General features: G+C 45.7%; 1 protein-coding gene across 1 annotated transcript in view; it reads left to right on the top strand.

Annotated features, from left to right (window-relative positions):
• The window catches only part of DLG2 (discs large MAGUK scaffold protein 2), a 526,395-nt gene that overhangs the window by 87,090 nt on the left and 413,823 nt on the right, over positions 1–25,482 (top strand). The window contains exon 3 of the mRNA XM_054975099.1: positions 14,875–14,925. Coding sequence (XP_054831074.1) covers positions 14,875–14,925 — 51 coding nt within the window. The remainder of the gene's footprint in view (positions 1–14,874; positions 14,926–25,482) is intronic.

Consider the following 25,482-nt stretch of genomic DNA (forward strand, 5'->3'; position numbering starts at 1 on the left):
TAGGAAAGAACAAGAGTTTGAGGTAGGTAGGGTATGAGCTTCCATGAGTCACAGCTCACTTCTTCAGATACCTTCTGCACTAGGTTGATGATTTCCATTCTGTACAGCTTTCATTTTCATTCCCTATGGCTGGTGCCTTCTACAGAGATAGATGAAGCCATTTCGGTCTGTCTGTAGCAAGAGTCCAGTAGCACCTATAAGACTAACAAAATTTGAGGTAGGGTATGTGATAACTCCAGTTATTCTCACATCGCACCTTGTTATCCTCTTGCCCACAACTCCATACCAAGTAACAGATACATTCCTGGTGTTTTCAAATGGATGGCATATCTGGATAGAATTGGAGTGAATTGGGAATTTCCCCCCTCCTTTTAATGTGGAATGCCTGAGATGGGTATGGCTTCAGCAAGCAATGAGCAGGTCCATTTCCATCAGTGAACTGAGCCGTCAATGAGGCTAGAAGGAAACCCGTGTAGGGCCTGGTGATAGAACTCTTCCATGGTCTGCTCCGATGATTGGTTTGTTTTGTCTGTTGTCAGATTTGTCTAGGTGCCGTGAGATCAGTGTCTACCTCAGCTGCAAAGTCCTCTATTATTGCTCTAAAAATCACCTCACTAGTCTCTCAGTGTTGTCCAGTGATTGGCTCTAGCATGCATGTTTTCATTTCAATCTGTGCAGATGGTGGAGTTGGGTTCTAGTGTAGAAGAAGCAACGGTTCCCAGACTCACATGGGGGCCAGATTGCGGGTGATGCGGGGAGACAGCATGGTGGCCGCCATGTTGAGGTGGGGGCAAGGAATGACCAGGGACCAGGGGAGCACGCCCAGGCACATCCGGCGCAGGCCCTTGGTCTGTCAGGCTGGCCCCACCCCCTCAGCATGCTGTAATCTCAATAAAGTTGTGGCCTTCTTTACCTCCAGCATTGTGTCCGTGTGTTTTGACACTGTGCCCCCTCCTCGTTCTCCTCCCCCACTTAGCACTCGCCTGCAATACATAGTCACAGTCACCCGACATACAAGAAGGGATTGTGTTGACAACGGATTCAACCGCTGGTGTGAAAATTGTCTCACCCTGAACAATCAACCCAATTCCAGAAAATGGAAAATTAAATATGTATTATTTTTCTTTTTTTCCCTTTCTTTAATTTTTGTTTTTCTTTTTTCTCTTTCTATTCCTTTTTAATCTTTCCTTTCTCTGCCCCTTTATTGGGCTTTTAATCTTATTAATAAAATAAAAAATTATTATTAAAAAAAAGAAAATGAACATTTTTACATGGTTCTATTACCCCGATGTCTTCTTTCCTCCTGTAATTTTGTTGCTCTTCTCATTTAAATGCACGTGTGCATTCTCACTTTCAACCTTCCCTTCACCTTATCAATCACTGCCAGAGGGCGGAAGCCATCCTCCCTCATATCCCAACAGTACTACGTGGTGAGGAACAATGTTATGGACCATTATTTATAACTGAGGCATCTCTCTTTAGTGGGTGGAAGATTTACGACTCAGGACATAGCCGAGGGATGGTTAATTTGATTAAGGATTCCTCTGCCCAAGGAATGAGGAGGAGGGGAGAGTATTCCTAATAATGATTGGTGAATGCTAGTCCTGACAGATCTGGCAGATAAATAGTGATGACAACGACGAGAGGGAACTTGGGTGGCCTGCTCACTAGTCAGTCCTGGATGATTGCCTTGGGTGCCAGCAGGCAGGGGTGCGCCGAGGCATTCCTGACCCCAAAGCCACCACCCTGGATCTGAACTCATTTGCCCACTGTTGTGGCCTGTTGCACCAGAAAGGAACATCATTTCTGGCACAATGGAGAACTGATGGATTGCGCTGGGGCAGATTCTCTAAAAAATTGGCTGCAAAGTTTTGGGGTGATTTTCAGAACTTCAGTCCCAAGCATGCTTCTGTGTCATGCTGGAAATGATGCCATCTTCTGGTGTGATGGGTGGGCATGGGGTGAGTAGCCACCCGCCCAATCCCCCACCACTTTGTCCCCTGGTTTGGCCCCCAGGGGACCTGGCCACCCTGAATATGATTGTAGTCTGCTAACCAATCTGAGTAGCCTAACAGTTTCATCATAAGCAGAGTTACACCATTCGTCATCTTCACTAGCCTCAATGGATTTAAGAAGGTGTACTTCTGAGCTATATTCTCATTAAGAATGGTCTTATAGAGATATGAGGTGTCTCGTATTTTCAGTCCATTTCTCCTAGACAATCCAAGAAACTACCAGACTGTCCGGGTGAAAACCGGACACCTGACAACCCTATCTAGGCTTATTGCTGACAACCTGAGGCAAGCACCCCCTCTTGTCTTCTCCTGGATATACCCACTCTGACTCAGTTTGAGGCAGGTTCACATGTTCACAAGGGTGTGGAATTTTGGTGTCCATCACATTTATTTTGCCATAGATTTAGTTGGCTTTCTTTTTCCCCCTTAACAAGAAACCAATTTTCTAGACTCTGCAAATACGCTTGACAGATAGAAGTAGTTTCCCTAGTGAAATCACAGAAGCATGTATTTGTTTCTTTGAATCATCTAAAACCCACATGTCTCTTTAAGGAAACTCAAGGTTGGTTACAATGTTATTTAAATGTACAATGCCATTCAAAAACAATTAACAAGAACAAGAACAATCTAAAACTCATAATCCGTGATCATATATTTCCATGAGAATAGCTACTAATCTTGAAAGGCTTTTCTGAATAACTTTAGTCAGTGTTTGGTGAATTGTGACATCCTATGGCTATAGACAACAAACTCTTTTGACTCTGAATAGCTCCACCTTACTGTAACACCAGAATGCCAGCAACATAGCGGCCCTTTGGGAAGGCCATTCTACAGTACAGGTGCCACTGCGAAGGAGGCTCTGATCTGAGCAGATGATAATCATACCTGCCCACGTGTTGTTAATTTAAGCAGGACTTTGTCTGAAGAAGAGGTAGGGTTGCCAATTGTAGGGTGGACAATTCCTGGAAGTTTGGGGGTTGAGCCTGGAGAGGGCAGGGTTTAGGGAGGGGAGGGATCTGAGCAGGGTAAAATGCTATAGAGTCCACCCTCCAAAGCAGCAGAACTGATTTCTCTGACACCTGAAGATCAGCTGTAATTCCGAGAGATGGTTGGCAACCCTAGGAAGAGGTCTACTGCACATGAGGGTATTGGATAGGGTTGCCAGTTCCAGGTTGTGAAATTCCTGAAGATTTGGGGGGGTACAGCTGGAAAGGGTAGGATTTGGGGGAGGGGAGTGACCTCCGCATGTTACAATGCCATAGAGTCCATCTTCTAAAGCAGCCATGTTCTCTAGCAGAACTGATCTCTGACACCTGGAGATCAACTACAATTCCAGGAGATCTCCAGCCAGCACCTGGAGGCCGGCAACCCTAGCTATTAGAACATATGGCCTGTAAGGACAATCTAAATCATGGCTAGGTCTTAAAGAACTAGATAGAGAAGAACCAGAGCCTTGAAATGGATCTGGAAATAAATAGTCCGTGCAGAGCTCTTCAACCACCACAGTATGCATATACATATGTGTCTCTGAACTCCTAGAATTCAGCCTGTACAACTTCTTCCTTTTTCTCCTGAAGTAGCAGAGTAAAATTTGCAAGCTCAATCAATGCAGCAAAATGATAGCTTTTGTTGTGGAGGAGTTTGGGTGACCTTGGCCTAGGCCAGAAATGATTTCTTCATGAACAAGTGCACCTGCTCATAGAGTGACCTTGCTCTGCTGTTGAAATCCGTTGATGTTATTTCCTGTAGTGAAATACATGTATTTTAATTGTGCAATGGAAAAAGCCCCCGGCGGCCCATCCATGTTGCCTTTTGGGCTCTCCAGGGGGAAGAATGAAGAGACTTTGCTGCCGTCGCTTGTCTTGTAATATTACTCCTGCTTGCTCAACCTGCTTTGGTGCTCCAACGGCCTGAGGGCAGATTCCGTTCCAGCTGGTACCAATTGTTCAGCCTAAAGGAGGTCACGAGGACTTAGGGACAGGAAGGAAATGACTTTTGTGAGGATACCTGCTATTAACATATTGTACCCGGTCATTGTCCAAGCACAGGGAGAGGACAATGGATAGAACTTACAAACAGGGATGACAAATCTATTATTGTTGTTTGTTTGTTTGTTTGTTTGATTCCATTTATACCCCACCCTCCCCACAGATGGGCTCAGGGCGGCTAACAACATTAAAAATACATTAAAATCACAAAAACATAAAATCAATAATATTTTTTAAAAAATCATTAAAATAGTCCAGGAGCAGGCTATTTAAACAAATATCGGGAGTCCATATATGGGCATATTGCCCGTATACGGGCATATGCCCGTATATGGGCATATTGCCACGATATAGTATCTTTATCACCTTTCAGAATACTTTTTTTTTCATGACCCTTGGAAGTGTTTGTGTAGGATGGGTGGTACATTGCATGGGGATGGTATGTTAAACGCTTGTATCAAACCTAGAGAAATTATGGGATGTTAAGGGGGGGGGTTAAGTCAGATTTCCTTCCAAACTTCTGAAATAAACATGGAGGTGCTTCCGCAAGACTTGCTTATTTGGGAATAACACCAGAGGGGTGGTTGCGAAGCTGCAGATGGTTCCTGGAGATCACCCAGAATTCAACTGATCTCTGGACTACAGAGATTTTCCCCTGGAGAAAATAGCTGCTTTGGAAGTTGGACAGTATGGCAGTATACCCCACTGAGATCCCCTTCCCAAATTCTGCCCTTCCCAGGCTCCATCCTCAAATCTCCAGGAATTAACCAACCCAAAGTTGGCAACAGTAGGTAGACATGTTAGTCTGTTGCAGCAAAACCAAATAACCCAATGGCATCTTTAAAAAATTATTCCAGCATAAGTGTTTGTGAGTCAGAATTCTGTTAATCTTTAAGTTGCAACAGGACCTCTGTCTGGACATGCCTCTTAATCACAGAGTTGCAACAGGCAAACTCCTCTGGTGGGGGTAATTATTCTGCTCTTCTGTATAGGAAGAGAATGATCCAACCCAACAAAGCTTACAGAGAAAGCTACATAGTCTCCTTGCAAGGGTTTCCTCCATTCCTTCTAGAGTCTTAGATGAAAACTTTCCCCAGCTTCTACTCTTCCCTTGAAAAAAGAGCATCAGCTCAAAAACATGGATGTGCCTAATTCTCTAATAAGTAGCTGGTGATTAGACATGGGCACAGGCCAGAAAAACACCGAACCATGGGGTTTGTGGTTCGTGGGGTTTCCATGAACCACGACCTTGCATGGAATTGGCCCAGTTACGAACCAGTTTGTGATTCGTGGTTCGTGGTTCGTGGGGTTTAAATGCCCTTTTCCGGCAGGGAAAGGGGCGTTTAATAATTTAAAGGGCTCTTTCCTGCCACTTGCAAGGGGCAGGGCCCTTTAAACTATCAGCTGGCAGGCAGCAGGGGGGATCCCCCCCTCGCTGCCTGCCAGCTGATAGTTTAAAGGGACCTGCCGCTTGCAAGTGGCAGGGCCCTTTAAACGGCCCAACCTCCAGCCCCCAGCCCCAGCCCCTCACTCCCCTCCCAAGCCCCAGCCCCAGCCCCCCACTTACCCTCCATCTGATGCTGGGGTGGTGGAGGCCTCCTCCGCTGCCCTGCAGGCCAGCACGGCTGCGGAGGAAACCAAAAATGCCCTTTCTGCCCCTCAAATGGCAGCCGCGGCCTTGGAATGAATGTTGCTGTTTCAGTGTTCTATAATTTCTGCAGTAATTTCCCATGATCTTATCAAAGCAACATTCGTTGTCTCTAACAGTGCAATCCTAAGCAGAGTTACGCCAGTCCAAGACCATGGGCATCAATGGGCTTAGACTGGAGTAACTCTTCTTAGGATTGCACTATAAGTCTTCTTTAATGCCTCTTTCAGAAGTCCTTCATTTAAAGGGTTCATTATAAAAGACAGAGTCTGTCAATAGATTTCCCTCCCCCCAACTGAAATCATGATGTTTGTTTCTTCATTCACCGTGTCTTATGGATTTTGCTCCACCTGGATCAACAACGTCCCCTGTGACTAACACATCCTTTCCAGGGTCTGAAAAAGAGGTTTTCTGGCAGAGATTTTTTTATCTGGAGATACTGGGAATCAAATCTGAATGATTTCTTTAAAATCCTGGGATATTTTACCCAAGCGGGAACCTGCAAATGTATTATGACATTTCTTTGCAGGGATAAGTCAAGAGTGCCCATGTTCCCCACCCCCTTCAGTTACTGTGATCACATTTTGTTCTCTGCTTTTTATTACTGGTTTTGTAATTTGCCTTTTCTATGGCTATTAACGGGTTTTTTGTAGTTCATGTATTTGGTGTTTATACATACAGTGTATGTCTTCTGCATATATAATATACATAGGATTATTTATGCATCGGTTTATTAGATTATAATGTTGCTGTATTGGACAAATGTGGTGTGAAGACACAAAAAATATCTCAGTAAAACTAAGTAACCTGGGTTCAGTTTGCACAATGAAAGGGGAAAATGGAAAAGGGGTTTTAAGGTTGAAACATCAGGGCTGAAAGAATTTAAATCACCTCCAGGGAGGGACCCTAGCTCAGTGGTAAAGTGACTGCTTAGCACGCAGATTCAGTCCTGGACATCTCTAGTTAAGACGATCAGGCAGTAGGAGATGCAAAAGACTTCTGTCGTTGCCAGTCTGAATTGACAATACTGACTTTGGTGGAAGAGAAAGGCAGAAAGCTAATTCACAGCAATATGGAAGTTGCTCACTATTTACCTTGTCAACAGCTTTCTTCTGCCCAGCACTGCATCAATACATTTGCCCGTGATCCTCTCTTGCAAATACAATCAAATCTATGTATTCTCAGGGCTTACTGCAATATCGAGATGGTAGTCCAGAATCTGAAAATGTGTTTTGCTGTGTAACCAGGTCTCACAAGCGGGCTTCCATCCTTGCAATAAGAGCTCTCAATTTACAAAATTCCATGGGCTTGGGAATAACACAGCACACAAATACTTCTTGCTAGGAGAGCCAGGTCCCCCAGAGACAAAACCAGAAGGCAGGGGCAGCGGGAACTCACCCCTCTCTCATGCGTTTTGTGCACATGTGCACTGTGCCTACCTGTTGCACCAGAAAATGTTGTCCCTTTCCAGAATAATGAAACAGCACATGCATGCTTTGCGTACATGCTTCCCCTAAAGGTGCCTCCCCCATACTGGCCAGATAAGTGGGGCAGGGGCTGGGGGTAGGGCATCCCCCACTCCCAGCAGAGGGTTGGCAACCCTATTTCTTGCACTTAACAAAAATCAACATTGGCCAGAAGGGACAAATAACTGTAATTTTTTGTTCGGGAACTGTGTGGGTTAGTTATTTTTTAGGAGCTTTGAGTGGCAGCAGGCAATAACATTCAATTTATATAATAACATTCGATTTATATACCGCCCTTCAGGACAACTTAATGCCCACTCACAGCAGTTTACAAAGTATGTCATTATTATCCCTACAACAAAACACCCTGTGAGGTGGGTGGGACTGAGAGAGCTCTGAGAGAGCTGAGACTGACCCAAGGTCACCCAGCTGGCTTCAAGCGGAGGAGTGGGGAATCAAACCCAGCTCTCCAGATTAGAGTCCCGCGCTCTTAACCACTACACCAAACTGGCTCTCCCCAATGGGAATGGGGAGGAGGGGCACGGTATCCTCTCCCCCTGCCAGAGGAATGGGACACCTGATAATAGCTAAAAGCATCCCTGAGGCCCAATTTATCAGGGAGTTACCTCCTCCCTTTCCCTTTCCCTGTGGCCCTCGGGTTACAACACTCACCCCCAGTCCTCCTATGCTTGTACTTTGAGGCTGTATTATCAGTTGGAAGAACCAATCACTGTTACTGATTTCTGTAGCACTTTAGAGACCAGCTAGATTTCCAGGGTGTGAGCTTTCGACAGTCAAAGCTCCCTTCGTCAGAGAGTCAGCTTTGCCTCTCGAAAGCTCATACCCTGGAAATCTAGTTGGTCTCTAAGAGCGGGACCACAAGTGACGCCTGACACAGGTTGGACACTTGCCAGCTTCCCTCAAGTTTTGATGGGAAATGTAGGCGTCCTGGTCTTGCAGCTTGACTCTCTGACTGCTGTCCAATGGACTTTTCAACTGTCACTTGTCCAACATTCCGCCCAGCTGCCTACATTTCCCATCAAAACTTGAGGGAAGCTGGCAAGTGCCCAACCTGTGTCAGGCGTCACTTGTGGTCCCGCTCTAAGATGCTAGTGGGCTCGAATCTTCCTCTTCCACTATGAACTGCTACTGCTACCCACCTGAAACTGGCATTTATTTAGATCCCACACTAACCACAATTCTCCAGTCTCCCCGAACCTCTTATGAATCATAATGAAACAAATAATACCATAATGGAAAATATGAATCAGTGGCACAAAATATCAATGCGTGGATGTGCAACCGAATTTCAGTCAAAACATGGAAAGCCACAGTAGGTGAATGGCAGGATATTGAGCCAAGGACAGTAATGGAAGCATCTTTAGCTGGTGCCTGAGGGCCAAGCTACACATGATGAATGACACTTGAACGGCAAGTGTATTTCTCCCTGTTCACTTGCCCTCCACTCGATCCACTTGCCGTTCAAGTGTCATTCGTCATGTGTAGCTTGGCCCTGAGACTCCAAAAAATTGATGCTGGGCCAGTGGATACAGGATCCATAGATGAATAGCGGAATTGATTCATAGCCCCACCCACAAACCCTAGTTTCCCCTGCTTCCAATGCCAGTGAGGTTGATGCTACCACCTTTCTGAGAAGCCCGTTTCCAACTTTACTTGACCTTCATTCAATAATGCTTTAACTACTGCTTTAAATAACCAGTATGTGTCTTTTATTCGTCAGAGAGGATTGCTTGCTCTTGAAATTCTTCATCCATCAGTTTGGCTGCATTAATAACATCACAAAGGAAACCTGGCTGTATGCAGCAAAGCATTACAGAGCAATATTCATAAGCTGGAGACCGAGATCAGATTTCCCACCTGCCATCATAATCTACAGTAAACACAGCAGTTACAGGGAGAAAAAAAGCAATCCCAAAAGAGGAAAATTTGTATCGCGGAGGGACACTAAGAATCTTTGCCTGAGACCTTGGAGAACAGCTGCCAGTCTAAGCTGCCAATAGCTACCAATACTGATCTTGATGGATCAATAGCTACCAATACTGATCTTGATGGATCAATAGCTACCAATACTGATCTTGATGGATCAATTCTCTGACAGACCAACGGTCTGATAAAGCAACTTCAACCTTGGAAGAGCTGTGCGCGGTTGGATATCTGTCAAGGATGTTGTAAGGTGGTCTTTTTTGAATGAGAGAGAGATAGAGAGATGGCTACAAAACCAGAACAGTTTTCATACTGGCATAAATGAGATTTTAGGGATATGCACTCCAGTTTCTCTGGTATACCGATCTGAATTCTGATTTACAAATTAAAGCGCAAATATCAGATATTTCCAAGAGAGAAGTCGAGGATAGGTTGCTGCATATCTTCTTACAACATTTCTTTCCTATCCTGCAGTTTGCTTTCTGTGTGGGTTGGATGAGATTTGTAATGTCAAGTTTCAATTCTTAACGGTTAATTTGAGGTCTGATTTATTCCTGCCAGATAATTCTAAACTAGCATAACGGGCTATTAATAGCACTGGATCTAAGCACTTCATCATGCTCTGTGGACACAAAAGATCCCCCCTTTATGTAGATATGTATACATATGAAGCTGCCTTATATCGAGCCATACCCTTGGTCTAATTAACCCTGTATTGTCTACTATGACTAGCAGCAATTCTGTACATTCTTAGACAGAGGAACATCTTTTCCAACACCTGAAATCTGAGATCCTTTATCTGTTCATCAAACCTGGGACCTTTTGCGTACAAAAGGCTAACAGCTTGCCAGGTCCCCACTGTAGCAGAAGATCCCCCACCCCCAGCCTCTACCCCCTGCTGCTTCTAACCTTGCTTGGAGGCACCTGGAAAGGCTGGAGTCGGGCCTTAGGCATGCACACAAAGCAAGTGCACGCACACCCATTGTGCTGGAAAATGATGTCATTTTCAGAGTGACGCAGGAGCAACAGGTCACACCAAGGGCTGATTGTCTAAAAATTTGAGGATAATAATAACACACTTTGTAAACCGCTTTGGGTGGGCATTAAGTTGTCCTGAAGGGCGGTTTATAAATCGAATGTTGTTGTTGTTGTTGTTGTTGTTGTTGTTGTTGTTATTGAAGCAACCGAAAAGCTTTCAAGGGCTGCCTGTTGCAATAATCAAGATGAGATAAGGATCAGAGAGCATGAACAAAGGTGACCAGATCATGCTTTTCTAAGAAGGGACACAATGGGTGAACAAACCAAACTTTGGGCCACAGGTGAGACCTGACTGAGATGGACCTGCTAGTACCTGCAAACTGCAAACTTAATTTTTCGGCATTTTCGGTTCGGGCCCCAACCTGGTGGAATTCTCTTTCAGAGAATATTCGGGCCCACCAAAATCTTGTATCCTTTCGGTGGGCCCGCAAGACAGAGATGTTCCGCCAGGCATATGGTTGAGGCCAGGGCTTTTTTTCTGGGAAAAGAGGTGGTGGAACTCAGTGGGTTGCCCTTGGAGAAAATGGTCACATGGCTGGTGGCCCCGTCTCCTGGTCTCCAGACAGAGGGGAGTGATCTAAACTCCCCTCTGTCTGGAGATCAGGGGGCGGGGCCACCAGCCACGTGACCATTCTCAAGAGGTTCCGGAACTCCATTCCGCTGCGTTCCAGCTGAAAAAAAGCCCTGGTTGAGGCCCTCATCAGATCCATCAAATAAGCCTTCCTACCAGTCTCCTACAAATGGGGGGGGGGAGGCTACATAGCCATCTGCCCTCCCACATATGTGCAGTTACAAAATGATACCAACTCGTACTTCCACCATTTTTATATATGTCCTTGAGATGTCTGATTTTTTGTTTATTCTTTGTATTGTACCTATTGCTGTAACCTGTGGGGAGGGCGGGCAATGAATGAATGAATGAATGAATGAATGAATGAATGAATGAATGAATGAATGAATGAATGAATGAATGAATGAATGAATGAATGAATGATTTTTGGGGTGGGGATACAAATGAATGAAAAATAGGGGTCGGAGGAACAGTCCAAAACTTCCTGCTACCTAAATACTTGGGCACCTTGCAAGAGAGTAGGCAAGGACAGGCCAGCCAGCCAAGCTAACCTGTCTTTCCCTGTCCTTTTCCACCAAGTGCTTTTCTGTCTTCTGAGCCATCGCTGTGCTGGTCTGGATGGACTTCACGGCCCCACACAGCCACCTCTTCCCAGCTTGCCTTTGCTGTTGCCTGCGAGACAGAGGTTAAGTCACCCCGTTTGGTAGGGATGCCAGTCTTTTCCCCGTCCTTTCCCTATGTCTCCCTGAGGCCATTCAGCAATGGAGAGCAAGCTGGTCCCAGCTGCTGGCAGCCACACTGACTGCCTTCTGCTTGCCAGTTGGCTCCATCCATGACTTTCATATGAATAAAGGCCACTATACAGAGTCTCTCTACATGAGACCTCCTCCTGACACATCAGGAGGGTAGTTTAAAAAGAGAGAGCCAGCAGAAGGCCAAAAACTTTGATATATACTGGAGCTGTGTGAAGGAGCTGGGAAATGCCAGAAGGGAAACTTCAGCCCATTTTAACCACTCCAGGTCCAAGCCCTGCTCTGGAAGGCAGCTCCAGCCCATTTCTGTTCCTCGCTGCTCTCTGGTTGTGATCCCACACAGTTTTAGACTGGAGAGATGAAACTGACCGAGCCTTTGGGGAGGCGAAGATGAAATTGACAAACCCTCTGAGGAGGGATCTCCGCCGGCTCTGTCTTTTAAAACTATGCTTCCTGGCTAACATTGTGTCTCCCTACATTTGATGAACATGCGCCGAGTTGTCTCATGTAGAGAGATTCACAGTTTGGGGGAGAAGCAGTGGGCCAGTAGGTGGTTCCTATACAGCCATTATGGCTCTGAGACAGCCATAATACATTAATATCAATCAAAGTGTTTTTTATACAAATTGACTTCTCCCAGCAGTAGGGAAATGTTCGGTATCTTCTCCTCATCCTGGAAAGAAATATCAAGAAGCCACACGTGAAACTGCCCTGTACTGAATCAGATTCTTGGTCTGTAACACTTACGTATTTTTAATTTTTTAAAAACTTCATTTATACCCTGCCTTTCTCTCCAATGGGGTCCCAAAGCAGTTTACATCATTCTCTTCTCCACCAGCAAACCTTATGGGGTAGGTTAGGCTGAGAGTGTGTGCCTGGCCCAAGGTCACCCGGCAAGCTTGCAAGGCAGAGCAGGGAATCGAACCTGGGTCCTTCACGCTAGCCATCACACTACACTGGCTCTCCATAAAAGTCAGTATTGTCTACTCAGACAGGCAGTAGCTCTCCAGGATCTCAGGTGGAGGTCTTTCACATCACCTTCTACTTGGTCCTTTTAACTGGAAATGCTGGGGATTGAACCTGAGACCTAGAGCATGCCAAGCAGAGGCTCTACCACTGAGCCACCAGCTCCCTCTTGTCTAAGCCACTTACAGAAGAAAGATCTCTTTAGGACACCAGCTAAGAAACCATACACTGTAGCTGATATTGGTTTCCATGCCTCAGTGCTATGCTAAAGCAAGCATTTGCTCACATATCTATTCAGCCCAGGCCATCCTCTCTAAGCTGCTTATTGGAAAGGAGTCCCCACTGACTTCATTCAGACTACTGTAGTGCAAATGATTTGAGAGCTGGTGAATTTTTGCTTTGGGAGAAAAAAAAATAATGTGTACATGATTTCATTGATGGAGGTTGTCTTTTGGAGGGGTGGAGACCAACTTGCAGGCCGTGAAGAATGAATTGGGTTGGTTTGTTTAGATATTTTTACTTTGTTTTTCTTGCCAATATCAACATCATTTTCATATTCCGGTACCAAAGGATCGGACCTGCCCTACACAACATCTCATTAGGGCATGAGGGAGAGAGAGGAGGGGTTTCTGTTTCTGTTTTATTATTCCTTCCGTTCACTGTATATTTGCCTGTGTATAATTAGCAGTTTAATAAATGAGTTTTGGAATTAATGAAGGAAGAAAGCTCTTCTGTTCCACATAGTCCCCCAAGCACTTGGGCCCACGAGCAGAGGAGGGAGGTTAGGAGGCTGTCCCGCCTAACCAGGACCCCGTACAGGGACAGTGGTGGCAGCAACTACCCGGAGACAGGAAAGGGAGACAGCCCCTTCAGGTGCCTGGCCGGAGGTGAACAGGGAGGGGTAGGAAGAGCGGGGTCTACCAGTGGGAGGAAAGGCCCCGTTTCGCCGCATCATTTTAGCCGCACAGCAACAACATTATTTTGCTTCATTAATGAGTTAAGAACCGTAGACTTCACCACTATGTTGCCTTACATACTACCTGTTGTCTTAAATATGTGCTCCTATGAGCTACTTGTGCTTCATGTGGTCAAATGTTAGCCCTAAAATTGCATATGTTCTGTTTCAGCATTTCTTCAACTCTGTATTGGATTCTTACTAATGCTATGTCTTTGTAAAATTGTGTTTATTTATTCTATGGCATTGTTTATAGAAATGTCCTTGAAGCTGACTGTACTGGTCTCACACTGTTTAATCCACCTTGAGTCTTAGTGAGAAAGGCGGACTACAAATGACATAAGTAAATAAATAAACCGCACGTAAACAACCCAATGGGGCAGGTTTAAAGTGAGAGTGACTGGCTGACAGTCTCTTTGCAAATTTCCCCTTCTTACATGCCCAGGAAAATGCCAATCACCACTTTAGGATCAGGAAGCAATTCTCCCCAGGCCAATTTGGCTAGGGATCCTGATGGTGTTTTGCCATCTTTTGGGCATGGAGTAGGAGACACTGGGTGTGTGTGTGGGGGGGGGGGAGGTAATTGTGAATCTCCTGCATTGTGCAAGGGGTTGAACTAGATGACCGTGGAGGTCCCTTCCAGTCCTATGATTCTCTGATTCCGTGGCAGTGGGGATTTGAACCTGGCTTTTCCAGATCCTAGTATGACATTCCCGTCCCTACACCACGCTGGTTCATTAGACTATGAAGGAGCCAACAAGATGAGTCAGAAGCACTGAAATCGGGATAACTGCATGGGATAAATGAATAAGCGCTTAGCAGAATGGGGGGATTTGTGCTAGCAGTGTATGAAAATGCAAGTTACTGCTCACATTCCTCAGCAAAGGAGAACTTTTTGGTAGGTAGCAGATGGTACGAGGCACTGGATATCCGCTGAAGTGCATGGTGCCAGTTTTTCTGTTGGTGAATGGGAACTAGGTGTGGTGGGGCTAATATGAACCATGCATTCGGATGTACTCATGTTGTATCTTAAAGCATTGCACTTGAGAGTCAAATTGGTTGAATATAAAATAAGCCAGAATTGGCTCTTTGCTTTGGAGAAGAATCAAATGGGCACCAGAAAACCCATTGGCAGGTGCCACGGGTACCATGTTGGGAATTGTTGCGCTGGATCCTGACTTGACAATTCTTAATTACAGAAATGATTCATGTATAATCGGCCCTGCCTGTCAGAAACACAGTCACAATTCTGTAAGTTCACCAACATTTTGAATCACTCGGAAACATTTTGCTAGAATCAAAGAAGATTAATGCTCCTCTGGGACTTTTTTCTCTTTAGCACAGCATTCTTCGGTCCTTCCATGCATGGCATCCCTCATTTATTCCCATAGCGGAAGAGTTGGTTTTGATATGGAAATGCCGTATTTCATCACAGTTGAAAGAATTCTTGCGCTCCTAACAGCGAAGGCTTTCCCCTTCTTATCTCCCGCAGGTATTAACAGATTTCTCTGTTGTCTCTTTTTTTGTAAAGGTCAATGGAACGGAAATTGAATATGAATTTGAAGAAATTACATTGGAAAGGGTAAGTTAATTGTTCCTTGCGCTGTGGTTCCAGGCTAACGATACAAGCTGAGCAATTAAGCGTGGTGTAAAACTTTGTTTTCGGTGTCAGAATTTCCTGTGGAATTCCCTTTACGCAGCCGTACAAAAACCCTGCTGGTCGGATTCTACCCCCTCCCCAACAGTATTGTTAGATTCATATTTGGAGAGATTTCCCCATGGGATGGGGAATAAAAGGTGTTGAGAAAATTGATTCTTGTGGTCATAGGATACTTTGGGAAAAGAGCCGCATAGGCCAGGGGGATGGCTAAAATCACTCCTCTCTCTCCCATTGGTACAGCTCTATTGATAGAACAGAAGGACAATTCCCACCCCCTTATTGACCTACATGGCTGTTTGTTCACACAAACCCCGCAACCCAGGAATCTACTTTATGGGGGTCAGAAGTGGCTATGTGGCAGGAGGAGGCAGCAGAAATCTTTATCCACCAATGTCGTCTGTTGATGGATTTTCGAATCACACAGAGGAGGTTGCTGCTTATTCTTAAAAGAATCCAGGAAGTTCATGTCTTGCAATGTGGTCTTTCTTCCTGTCGTTTCCGGCTGGGACTCCTCAAGTGTTAGGATCCTGTGCCATTTTAGAGGTGATATTTCTCACCTATAGCTGTTTGAGAACAAAGTGTCTGACTGTGCCTGACTACCACATCGAGCTTGGATTAGTCTCCAAAAGTTGTATGTCAATATATGGTTGAGCCCTCGATGATGTAGACTAGGTTTTGAAAGAGAGCCAGTGAGTTAGGAATTTGTCTATTCTGCTTTTTTTCCCCCTTTTAAATTCTGAAATGGTATACAGAGCATGATTTTCTGCAGCTGTTACTTCCTTCAATGCATTTATGTCTGTTCTCCTCCTCTGTGTTACCAAAATGATTGTATGCATTGATTCAACGTTGCCAAAAAGAAATCTCAAATTAGTTGTATGGGATGGGCGTATTAAGATTCTTTTTGTGTATTGTTTTACCAGTGAACGGGAGCGCATCTGCAAATCAATCAAACTCGGCATAAACAGAATCGTCATGAAATCATATGTATCACATCAAAACAGATTCTGTTTTGCATCATTATATAAAGGCAGACATGCATATATATCATTGGGGACAAGGCCAATGAACTGAAAATACCGACAGCTGCGGCAAACTACTCTCAACACACCATTAATTTTAGAATTGCTCCTAGTAGTTAAACTGTAGCTATATGCAGAGAATTTCCTTTTTTCCCTATCAAGTTTAATAATAATAATAATCAGGGGTCATTTCGTGGAAAAAGAGCTGGAGGAACTCATTAGCATAACACATTAGCATATGCCACACCTCTTGCCATCACTGGAAGTGTGTCGTTGGTATAACTGATTTGCATGTGCCACACCCCCTGACATCACCTATTCTGGCTGTTTTGGACCCAATCCTGGCCATTCAGGGCCAAGATTGGGCCCAAAATGGCAGAAGGGGGCTGAAAATGGCCGAAAAGGGGCCCAAAATGGTCAGGATCAGGCCGCTGCTCAGTGGGAGAGTGATCCACCACCCGTCAGAGGCCTGATCAAGGCTGTTTCAGCCCCAATCCAGGCCAAAACGGGCCCAAAATGGCTGAGAGTCAGGTGGGCGGGGCCACCTGACATGTGATCTCTTTGGGGAACTGCCGGAACTGCATTCCTGTGCGTTCCCCCTCAAAATGAGCCCTGATAATAATAATAACAACATTCGATTTATATACCGCCCTTCAGGACAACTTAATGCCCACTCAGAGCAGTTTACAAAGTATATTATTATTATCCCCACAACAATCACCCTGTGAGGTGGGTGAGGCTGAGAGAGCTCTGAGAGAGCTGTGACTGACCCAAGGTCACCCAACTGGCTTCAAGTGGAGGAGTGGGGAATCAAACCCGGCTCTCCAGATTAGAGTCCCGTGCTCTTAACCACTACACCAAACTGGCTCTCAGGTTATCAATTGACCATACAACAATCCAGCCAAATCTGAACTTTTGTCTTTAATGGCAGTTTGGTATGCTGGAATCAGTATTTCTTCATAGCACAGTGTGACAGACTGCATTTCTTTAAAAGCCCAGGGCCGATTCCAGACGGCCTCCCCGTCCCGAAACATCGTGCGTCGTCGCGCGGAAAACGCGAAATACCACGTTTTCTCACGTGAGTTTTACGCAACGTCGCGCGAGAAAACGGGGGTATCACCACCCCCGACAGAAAAGAGGCATAATGAAAACATTAGTGGATCGTGCAAGACGGATATGTGAGCCGCGCTTTCTCAATGAGGAAATTAATCATCTAAACCACGCACTTCAGGCAAATGGCTACTCCAGAAATGAAATCCGAAGAGCAATCAAACCCAGGATGAATCAAACAACCAAGGAAAAACAGTCACCTACAGGAAAAGTGTTTTTGCCATATATCAAAGGAATTACTGATCAGATGGGAAAGCTTATGGAAAAGCATAACCTTCAAGCAGTATTCAGACCCACCCGAAAAATACAACAGATGCTACGATCAGCAAAAGACAGCAGAGACCCCCTCACCTCTGCAGGAGTATACCGTATACCCTGCAGCTGTGGACAAGTTTACATCGGGACCACAAAGCGTAGCATCCAGACAAGAATAAAAGAACATGAAAGACACTGCAGACTTGGACAGCCTGAAAAATCAGCAGTGGCTGAACATAGCCTAACTCAAACAGGGCACAGTATCTTATTCCAGGACACCAAAATACTGGACAACACTTCCAACTACTTTGTCAGACTGCACAGGGAAGCCATTGAAATTCACAAGCATAAGCAAAACTTCAACAGGAAAGAAGAAACCTTAAGAATGAACAGAGCATGGGCTCCAGTTCTGAAAAACACCAGGCCAACAAAACACTCCACACCCGACAATAGCCCTGCAGTGAAGATTAGCACATCAAGCACCAATCCATATGCAAAAGAACCTCCTCAGGATACAGTGAAGCCTCCCGCCATTAGCATTCCACACCCTGGGAAACTCTTACAGAATGACTCAGCTCAACCCCACCCCTCCTGAGTAGATACAAATGACCTACATCTTTTCCACACTGTGACACTGAGAGATCTCTGTCTTTTGGTGCTACACCTCTGAAGATGCCAGCCACAGCTGCTGGCGAAACGTCAGGAACTACAATGCCAAGACCACGGCAATACAGCCCGGAAAACCCCCAACAACCATCGTTCTCCGGCCGTGAAAGCCTTCGACAATACATCGTGGTATTTTGTGTTTTCCGTGCAATGGCGCGCGACGTTTCGGGATGGGGAGGGCCGTCTGGAATCGGCCCAGAAGTCCTGTAAATTCATAGCTGCAGCATTATTAACTGTTAATCCCTCACAGATACAGAGAGCTTTGAGTGACAGGCTACTCCAAGGAATCTGATGGGTAGCATGAGCAGGAAAGAGGATGGACTGTTTTCAGTCCTAGCAGAGAGAGGAATCAAGTGGGAAGAGTTGGTAGTCCTAACAGGGAGCAGTTTTGACACCTGCAGGAGAACTGGGGAAAGTTGGCAAGGAAGTTTGGGAAGTAAGTGCAGACTCCCATTCTGGCCAAAAAAGGGGATAGATCTTCTAAGGAGAAGAGACTTTCCCTACTCAGTCAAACAAGGAGGTAGTTTTGGAGAGAGAAGAGATCCTTGGTTGGGCGTGGTTGGAAATTGCCTGTAGAGACCTTCTGATTCAGTTTTTAAAAATATGAAGGAAAGCACTAGTGTTTGAAGAGAAGGGGTTTGGGGTACTAGAAAGTGAGTACTAGCATTCTTAAACCCAAAAGAGAGAGAAAATACTACAAGAAAGTGTATCAGTTTGTGGAAAACATGGGGACAAAAGCCTCCAAACGCAAGAATTTAAGTATCTGTGAAGAGCGTAAGAACTGAAATCTGTGCATGTGAGAAATTTACCTCAGAGATCTCTACGTTGAATTACCTCAGAAATTTTCAACCTCTGATTTTTCCTGCCCTTTCCCCTCTAAAATAAATAAAATTGTTACTTTTCAATTTTTAAAATGCCTCTGGTGCCATTTCTGCTGTTTAAGGGCAGAGAAGAGGAAACATCAAACATGGCTTATTTGAGAGCTAGCAGTTGGCAAAGTAATTTCTGTGTCTGAAGAAGGGAGCTCTGACTCTCAAAAGCTTACACACTGAACATCTTGGTTGGCCTCTAAGGTGGCACTGGACTAAAACTCTGCTGTTCTTCCTCTTACTGTGCTTTGTTTGTTTGTTTGTTTGTTTGTTTGTTTGTTTGTTTGTTTGTTTGTTTGTTTGTTTGTTTGTTTGTTTGTTTGTTTGTTTGTTTGTTTGTTTGTTTGAGATTTGTATCCTGCCCTCCCCATCAGCGGGCTCAGGGCAGATAGCAACATATTAAAAATACAATTTAAAAATTCATGTACATTAAAAACAACACATTTAAAACAGGATGGTGGACAGCCTTCACAGGGAGGGTTTTATATACCCCTTTTTTCCAGGCCAGCGGAGGCCCAGCCTCAGCCATATGCCTGGCGGAACAACTCTGTCTTGCAGGCCTGGCGAAAAGATAATAGGTCCTGCCGGGCCCTGATTTCAACAGACAAAGCGTTCCACCAGGTGGGAGCCAGGACCAAAAAGGCCCTGGCTTTAGTCGAGGCTAGGCAGGCCTCCTTGGGGCCAGGGACCACAAACAGCTGTTTGTCCCCTGATCGGAGTGTCCTCTAGGGAATATATGGGGAGAGATGGCTTGGAGCTCACACATGTGAAACTGCCTTATACTGAATCGTACCCTTTTCCCATCACTGTCACTATTGACTACTCTGACTGGCAACAGCTCCTCCGGGTTTCAGGCTGATGTTCTTCACATCTCCTACTACCAGCTTCTTTAACTGGGAATTGAACCTACGACCTCTGCCACTGAGCCACAGCCCCTCCTCGTGGTGTTCTAGTCCCTGCTAATGAGCATCACAAGGCTCAGCGGTAGAGAACCTACTTTGGTTGCAGAGGCCCAGGTTCAGTCCCCAGCATCTGCAGTTAAAAAGACTGAGTAATGGGCAACGTGAAAGAAATCTACCAAAGACACTGGAGGGCTGCTGCCTGTCAGAGTAGGCAATACTGACCTTGGTAGACTGGTCTTTAAGGCACCTTCATGTGTTTGTGGCAGGGTTGCCAGCTCCAGGCTGGAGAATCCTGGAGATTTGGGAAATTTCTTGAGATTTGGGGGGTGGAGCCTGGAGAGGGAGGGATTTGGGGAGGGGAGGGGCCTCAGCAGGATATAATGCCGTAAGTTCAATCTCCAAACAGCCATATTCTCCAGTGAAACTGATCTCTGTGGCCTGGAGGTCACTTGTGATGCCGGGAGCTGTCCAGCCTGCACCTGGAGGCTGGCAACCCTAGTCTGTGGGCCTTCTGTGCACATAGCAAGTGTTCTTCCATTGAGTCATGGTCCCCCTCTTAGAGTCTCCCCATATTCGGTTTCTGTTGCTCTGCTATCTGTCTGCTGATATTTACACACAGTTCTGTTCTGATTGACTTGGTTGCATCTTGTATCTTTCTTTCAACGGACATATATCACGATGCTCACATTTATTGTTGGGTGCTTGTCAGCAGGCAGAAGTATGATGGTTGCATACTTTAAATAAAGAACCAATTCCTGTGCAGACTGGTTATCTTCCAGCTGTGCCGCTTATTTCCTTGCTGCCTATGCCCGGCAGATTTTGATCAGGACCATTTCCCCTTTGTTAGTCTAAAGAGCTCCTGAGCTCATTCAGACATTCCCAGAGAAACAGCATGAGAAGAAATAAATCACTTGTCTGTCCTTTCGCACCTTCAGGTCATTTCTCCACAAGGTGGCATGCTTTCTGGTCCTTTGTCAACACATTCTGATCCCTGTCCTCCTTTGGGGGACAAGGCTGAGAGTCTTTCTACAAAAGACATCTTACACGGGGACGCTCAAGTGTAGGGAGACGCAATGTTAGCTGGGAAGTGTAGTTTAAAAAGACGGAGCCGGCAGAGACCGCTCCTCAGAAGGTTTGTTAATTTCATCTTTGCCTCCCCGAAGGCTCTGTCAATTTCACCTCTTCAGTCTAAAACTGTGTAGGATCACAACCAGAGGGCAACGAGGAATTGGGTTGGAGCTGCCTTCCAGAGCCAGGCTTGGATCTGGAAGAGTTAGAATGGGCTGAAGTTTCCCTTCTGGCATTTCACAGTTCCTTCACTCAGCTCCAGTGTATAGCAAAGCCATTTTACTCTGCTCTGTCTTTTTAAACTACCTTTCCCAGCTAACATTTCATCTCCTGACATGTGTTCTTCACATGTCAGTTGTCTCATATAGAAAGACTCTGAGAAGAGCTAGAAAGAGGAAACTTGAGACATTTAACTCTTCTCACACCATACCAGCAGAACGTCAGAAGATCATTTCAAATTTATCATCCCTGCTGCTTTCCACCCCTCTTCCCCATCTGCATTTCAATTTTGCTTCTCCCTTGGGTGACTCAAATCCTTCTTTCTTTCTTTTCATACCATTTTCTGCAACCTTGCACTGAATTTTCCCCATGAAAGGAACCCAGTGTGCGACGTTACTTTTGTGTCAATTAATTGGCAATATAGATAGATGTTTCTGTGGGGTCCAAGGATTCCCACTCCCACCCCCCCAAAAAACATGATTTTTTTTTGTGCCTCCCATGGCAGACCAAATGCCCATCATTTTTTCCGGGGGGGGGGGTGTCCTCTCTCCCTTAAAAATAGTACTCTGGTGGAATTTGGGGCTGCTGTGAGAGGGGGGATATCTTGCTTTGTGGGCAGAAATCTTTGCACCCCATGGAAACATCTGGTCTCGCTTCAAGCCTCTGGGGTGCATCGTACCTATTGTGAGCACAAGTCAAACCTTTCCTACCCCACAGTGACTTGTTCACTTCCAGACCCCTGCTGTTTCTGCACAACCCGTCGTTCCTGTCCTTTACCCACTTTAAGTCTGCATTTACCTGAGTCACTCTGAAAACTCATCCTCCACATGCAATCCCCACAAGCTTTCCAAAGTCCCCACCTTTCTTTGGGAGGTCACTGGACAGCCTCCAAACACTCCCAAACAAAAGCGGTTTGGGAGGAGAGTTCGGGCGCTTCCTTCATCGTAGTCCAAAATTGCCCACCTCCCTTTCAAAAAAAAATTTTGTTGGCACACATGCGATTGCATGCTGCTGCTTTTGCAATGAGCCTTCCACAGCTGAACAGAAATCCAATAAGAAAGGGAAAGAACATTGGGGGAGGAATTGGGTGGAGACAGGAGGATTCTTCAGAGCGCTTCAACTGTTCATATGCCAAAGAATGGGGGGAAATGCCACTCTGTCAACCCACAGCAGAAGAAAACACTAGAGAAACTGCATTCCCTGTAAAAACATAGAAAAGGCAGTAACGAAACAGCATGCATGCATTTTGCAAATGTAAACATGCAGAGGGCTGGGGAAAAGCTGCCAGAGTTTCAGGGTGGATTGTGCTTATAAGGACATGTGGAAATGGCCCAGAAGCACATGCATGTGGGAAGCGCACATGCAGGAGAGACTGTCACTGCTCCGGGCACCCTAAAGGCACGCTACGCCACTGGTGGACACCACCACAAAATGGCTGCCATGGGGGCTGGGGTCCATTGCTAGGGTCGGCAAGTCCCTGGTGGGGACTTCCTTTTTCGGCCACTGTTCTAGGTGTCTGCAGGGGAATTTTTTAAAAAACATTGCCGTCGCCAGCAAGATAACATCACTTCTGAGTTTGCTCCAGCAGGTAGCTCTAGGAATCACCAGAAACTCTTTGGAAATGATGTTGTCACACTGGTGATGTCACCCCTTCCATGTCCCCGCCTCCAATCTTCCCACCAATTGCCAAGCTTAGCAGTCCTCTTGTAACAAAGGTATCTTTTCCTAAAAGGGTACTTCTTGACCAAGATGATTCTTCCTAAGCTCTTCCAAAGCACCTCCTTTTCCAGTGAGGTGGAGGAAGTTCACAACTGGCTTCTTGCTTTGAGGGAGAAAGAAGGGGGCACCAGCAAGCATATCAGTGGGTACCATGGCATCCATGTGCACCAAACTGAAACAGCACAACAAAGATCCAGTCCACACATCACATACATACGGTTTCTGGCTTTAGCACTCCTTGAGTATTGGCTTTGCCAGTCCCCGAATTAAATGGCCTACTATATTGCTTTTGCACATTAGACTTTTAATTTTTGCTTTAATATACAGGCTTTTCAAAAAGGCTAAGAAGAAGGCTGTAGGCTAGGATGTATGAATGCCGTCTCCTAAAATGATGGTGTCTGTTTCTCCAGAATTAGAAAATAGAATGTGTCATTGCAAAGTATAACGTGCAATGATCACGAGCATTTCTGGCAATGAGTTATTTGAGCTTTCCTAGCTGTTCATTAAACCGGAGCATCGAAAGGTCACTGAACAGCACACATGCCTCCCAGGGTAATATTTGCAAGAGCCGGATTATTTTTAATGGATGCCGAAAGTTATCAGTATATGTAGTAAGGAAGCCAGCGTGATTTGTGTTAACTGCTGCAGTTTGACGTGGCGGAGATAATTGATTATGCAAACTATAATCACAGTGTTAAATTTTGAATGATGTTTGATACATGTTGATACACAGCCTTATATTTCTTAGCCAAGGCCATAGCTGAAAAATATAGCCATTTGGGTGGCGGAGGGTGGGGGAGGATATCATTTGCTCAATTTTAGGGCTTCTGGGGTAGCAGGGGGGGGGGGAATCACTCTAATGATCTGGCAACAAAACCCCAACTATGCAGTGCCAAGTAAATGGTCAAAAAACAATCTTCCTTAATCATTATTTTCCATATGCCACAGAGCAGTCTTGGTTAGCTTTGGCCATTTTCTACAGTGGAATGATCTCCCTGTTCAATATATAGCACTGCACTCTGCCAACTTCCATTTAAATTCTGGAGAGCTCTCTACCTCTTGTGAACTAAATCCAACTCTCTGCATTTCCTGGTCTAGAATCTCGTCCAGAATGCAGCGGCACATGTCCTTACCGGAATGCCAATTGGAGCACACATTCATCCTGTGCTGTACCACCTGCACTGGCTCCCAGTGGAGTTCTGGATCTAGTTTAAGGTGTTAACCTTGGTGTTTAAAGCCCTTCACGGACTGGGACCTGCATACCTGCGGGACCGCCTCTCCTATTACATCCCCTGCAGGACATTGCACTCTGCAGACAAGCAACTCCTGGTGGTCCCCGACCCAAAGGACATCTGTCTGGCCTTGACCAGGGCCAGGGCTTTTTCTACTCTGCCCCTGGCCTGGTGGAACGCTGTCCCACTGGAGACCCAGGCCCTGGAGGACCTGTTACAGTTCCAAAGGGCTTGTAAAATGGAGATGTTCTGCTAGGCCTTTGACTGAGGACCAGCGGGTGTCCCCCGCCCTCTTCCACCTAAGACCACCACTTTTTCTGGGCCTGCCCTCGGCCATCTGCTATGCCCATGTGTATGGTCTATATGTGGACTCCTGACTGTTTATCTAAGTAGCCTATGGATAAGGTGTCTGGATTATTTTAAAGACTGTTTTATGATTGTTACTGATTTTATAGTTTTATGATTAATTTATTGTATTTTATGGATGTTGTGAGCCGCCCTGAGCCCATTCTTGGGGAGTGCGGGGTATAAATCAAATCAAATCAATCTTAGAAAGCTGGGACTGTATAGCACAGTGGACACCACCACAAAATAGCTGCCATGGAGGCTCGGGTCCATTGCTAGTGTTGGCAAGTCCCTGGTGGGGACTTTCTTTTTCTGCCACTGTTCTAGGTGTCTGCAGGGGAATTAGCATAACATCACTTCTGGGTTTGCTCTAGCCAGTAGCTCTAGGAATCACTGGAAACTCTTTGGAAGCGATGTTGTCACACTGGTGATGTCACCCCCTCCATGTCTCCGCCCCGAACCCTCCTACTAATTGCCAAGCTTAGCAGTCCTCCAGTAACAAAGGTATATTTTTCTAAAAGGGTATTCCCTGAAGAAGGGATTCCTCCTAAGCTCTTCCAAAGCACTATCACTGAGGTGGAGGAAGTCCACAACTGGCTACTTGCTTTGAGAGAGAAAGAAAGGGGCACCAGCAAGCACATCAGTGGGTACCATGGCATCCATGTTCACCAAAACTGGTGCAGAGCAACAAAGACCTGGTTTATGTATCCCCCTAACTAGGGGTCCTTTCGTAGAAAAGAGTTGGGGGGCTCATTAGCATAACTCATTAGCATAAGCCATTAGCATATGCCACGCCCCTTGACAACACTGGAAATGTGTCATTGGCATAACTGATTTGCATATGCCACACCCCTTGACATCACCTATCCTGGCTGTTTTGGACCCAATCCTGGCCATTCAGGTCCAAAATTGGGCCCAAAATGGCAAAAAGGGGCTGAAAATGGCCGAAAAGGGGCCCAAAATTGTCAGGATCGGGCCACTGCTGAGTGGGAGAGTGATCCACCACCCGTCAGAGACCAGATACGGGCCGTTCCGGCCCCAATCCAGGCTAAAACGGGCCCAAAATTGCCGAGAG

The sequence above is a fragment of the Eublepharis macularius genome, chromosome 3, assembly GCF_028583425.1.
Source record: "Eublepharis macularius isolate TG4126 chromosome 3, MPM_Emac_v1.0, whole genome shotgun sequence".
Classification (NCBI taxonomy): Eukaryota; Metazoa; Chordata; class Lepidosauria; order Squamata; family Eublepharidae; genus Eublepharis; species Eublepharis macularius.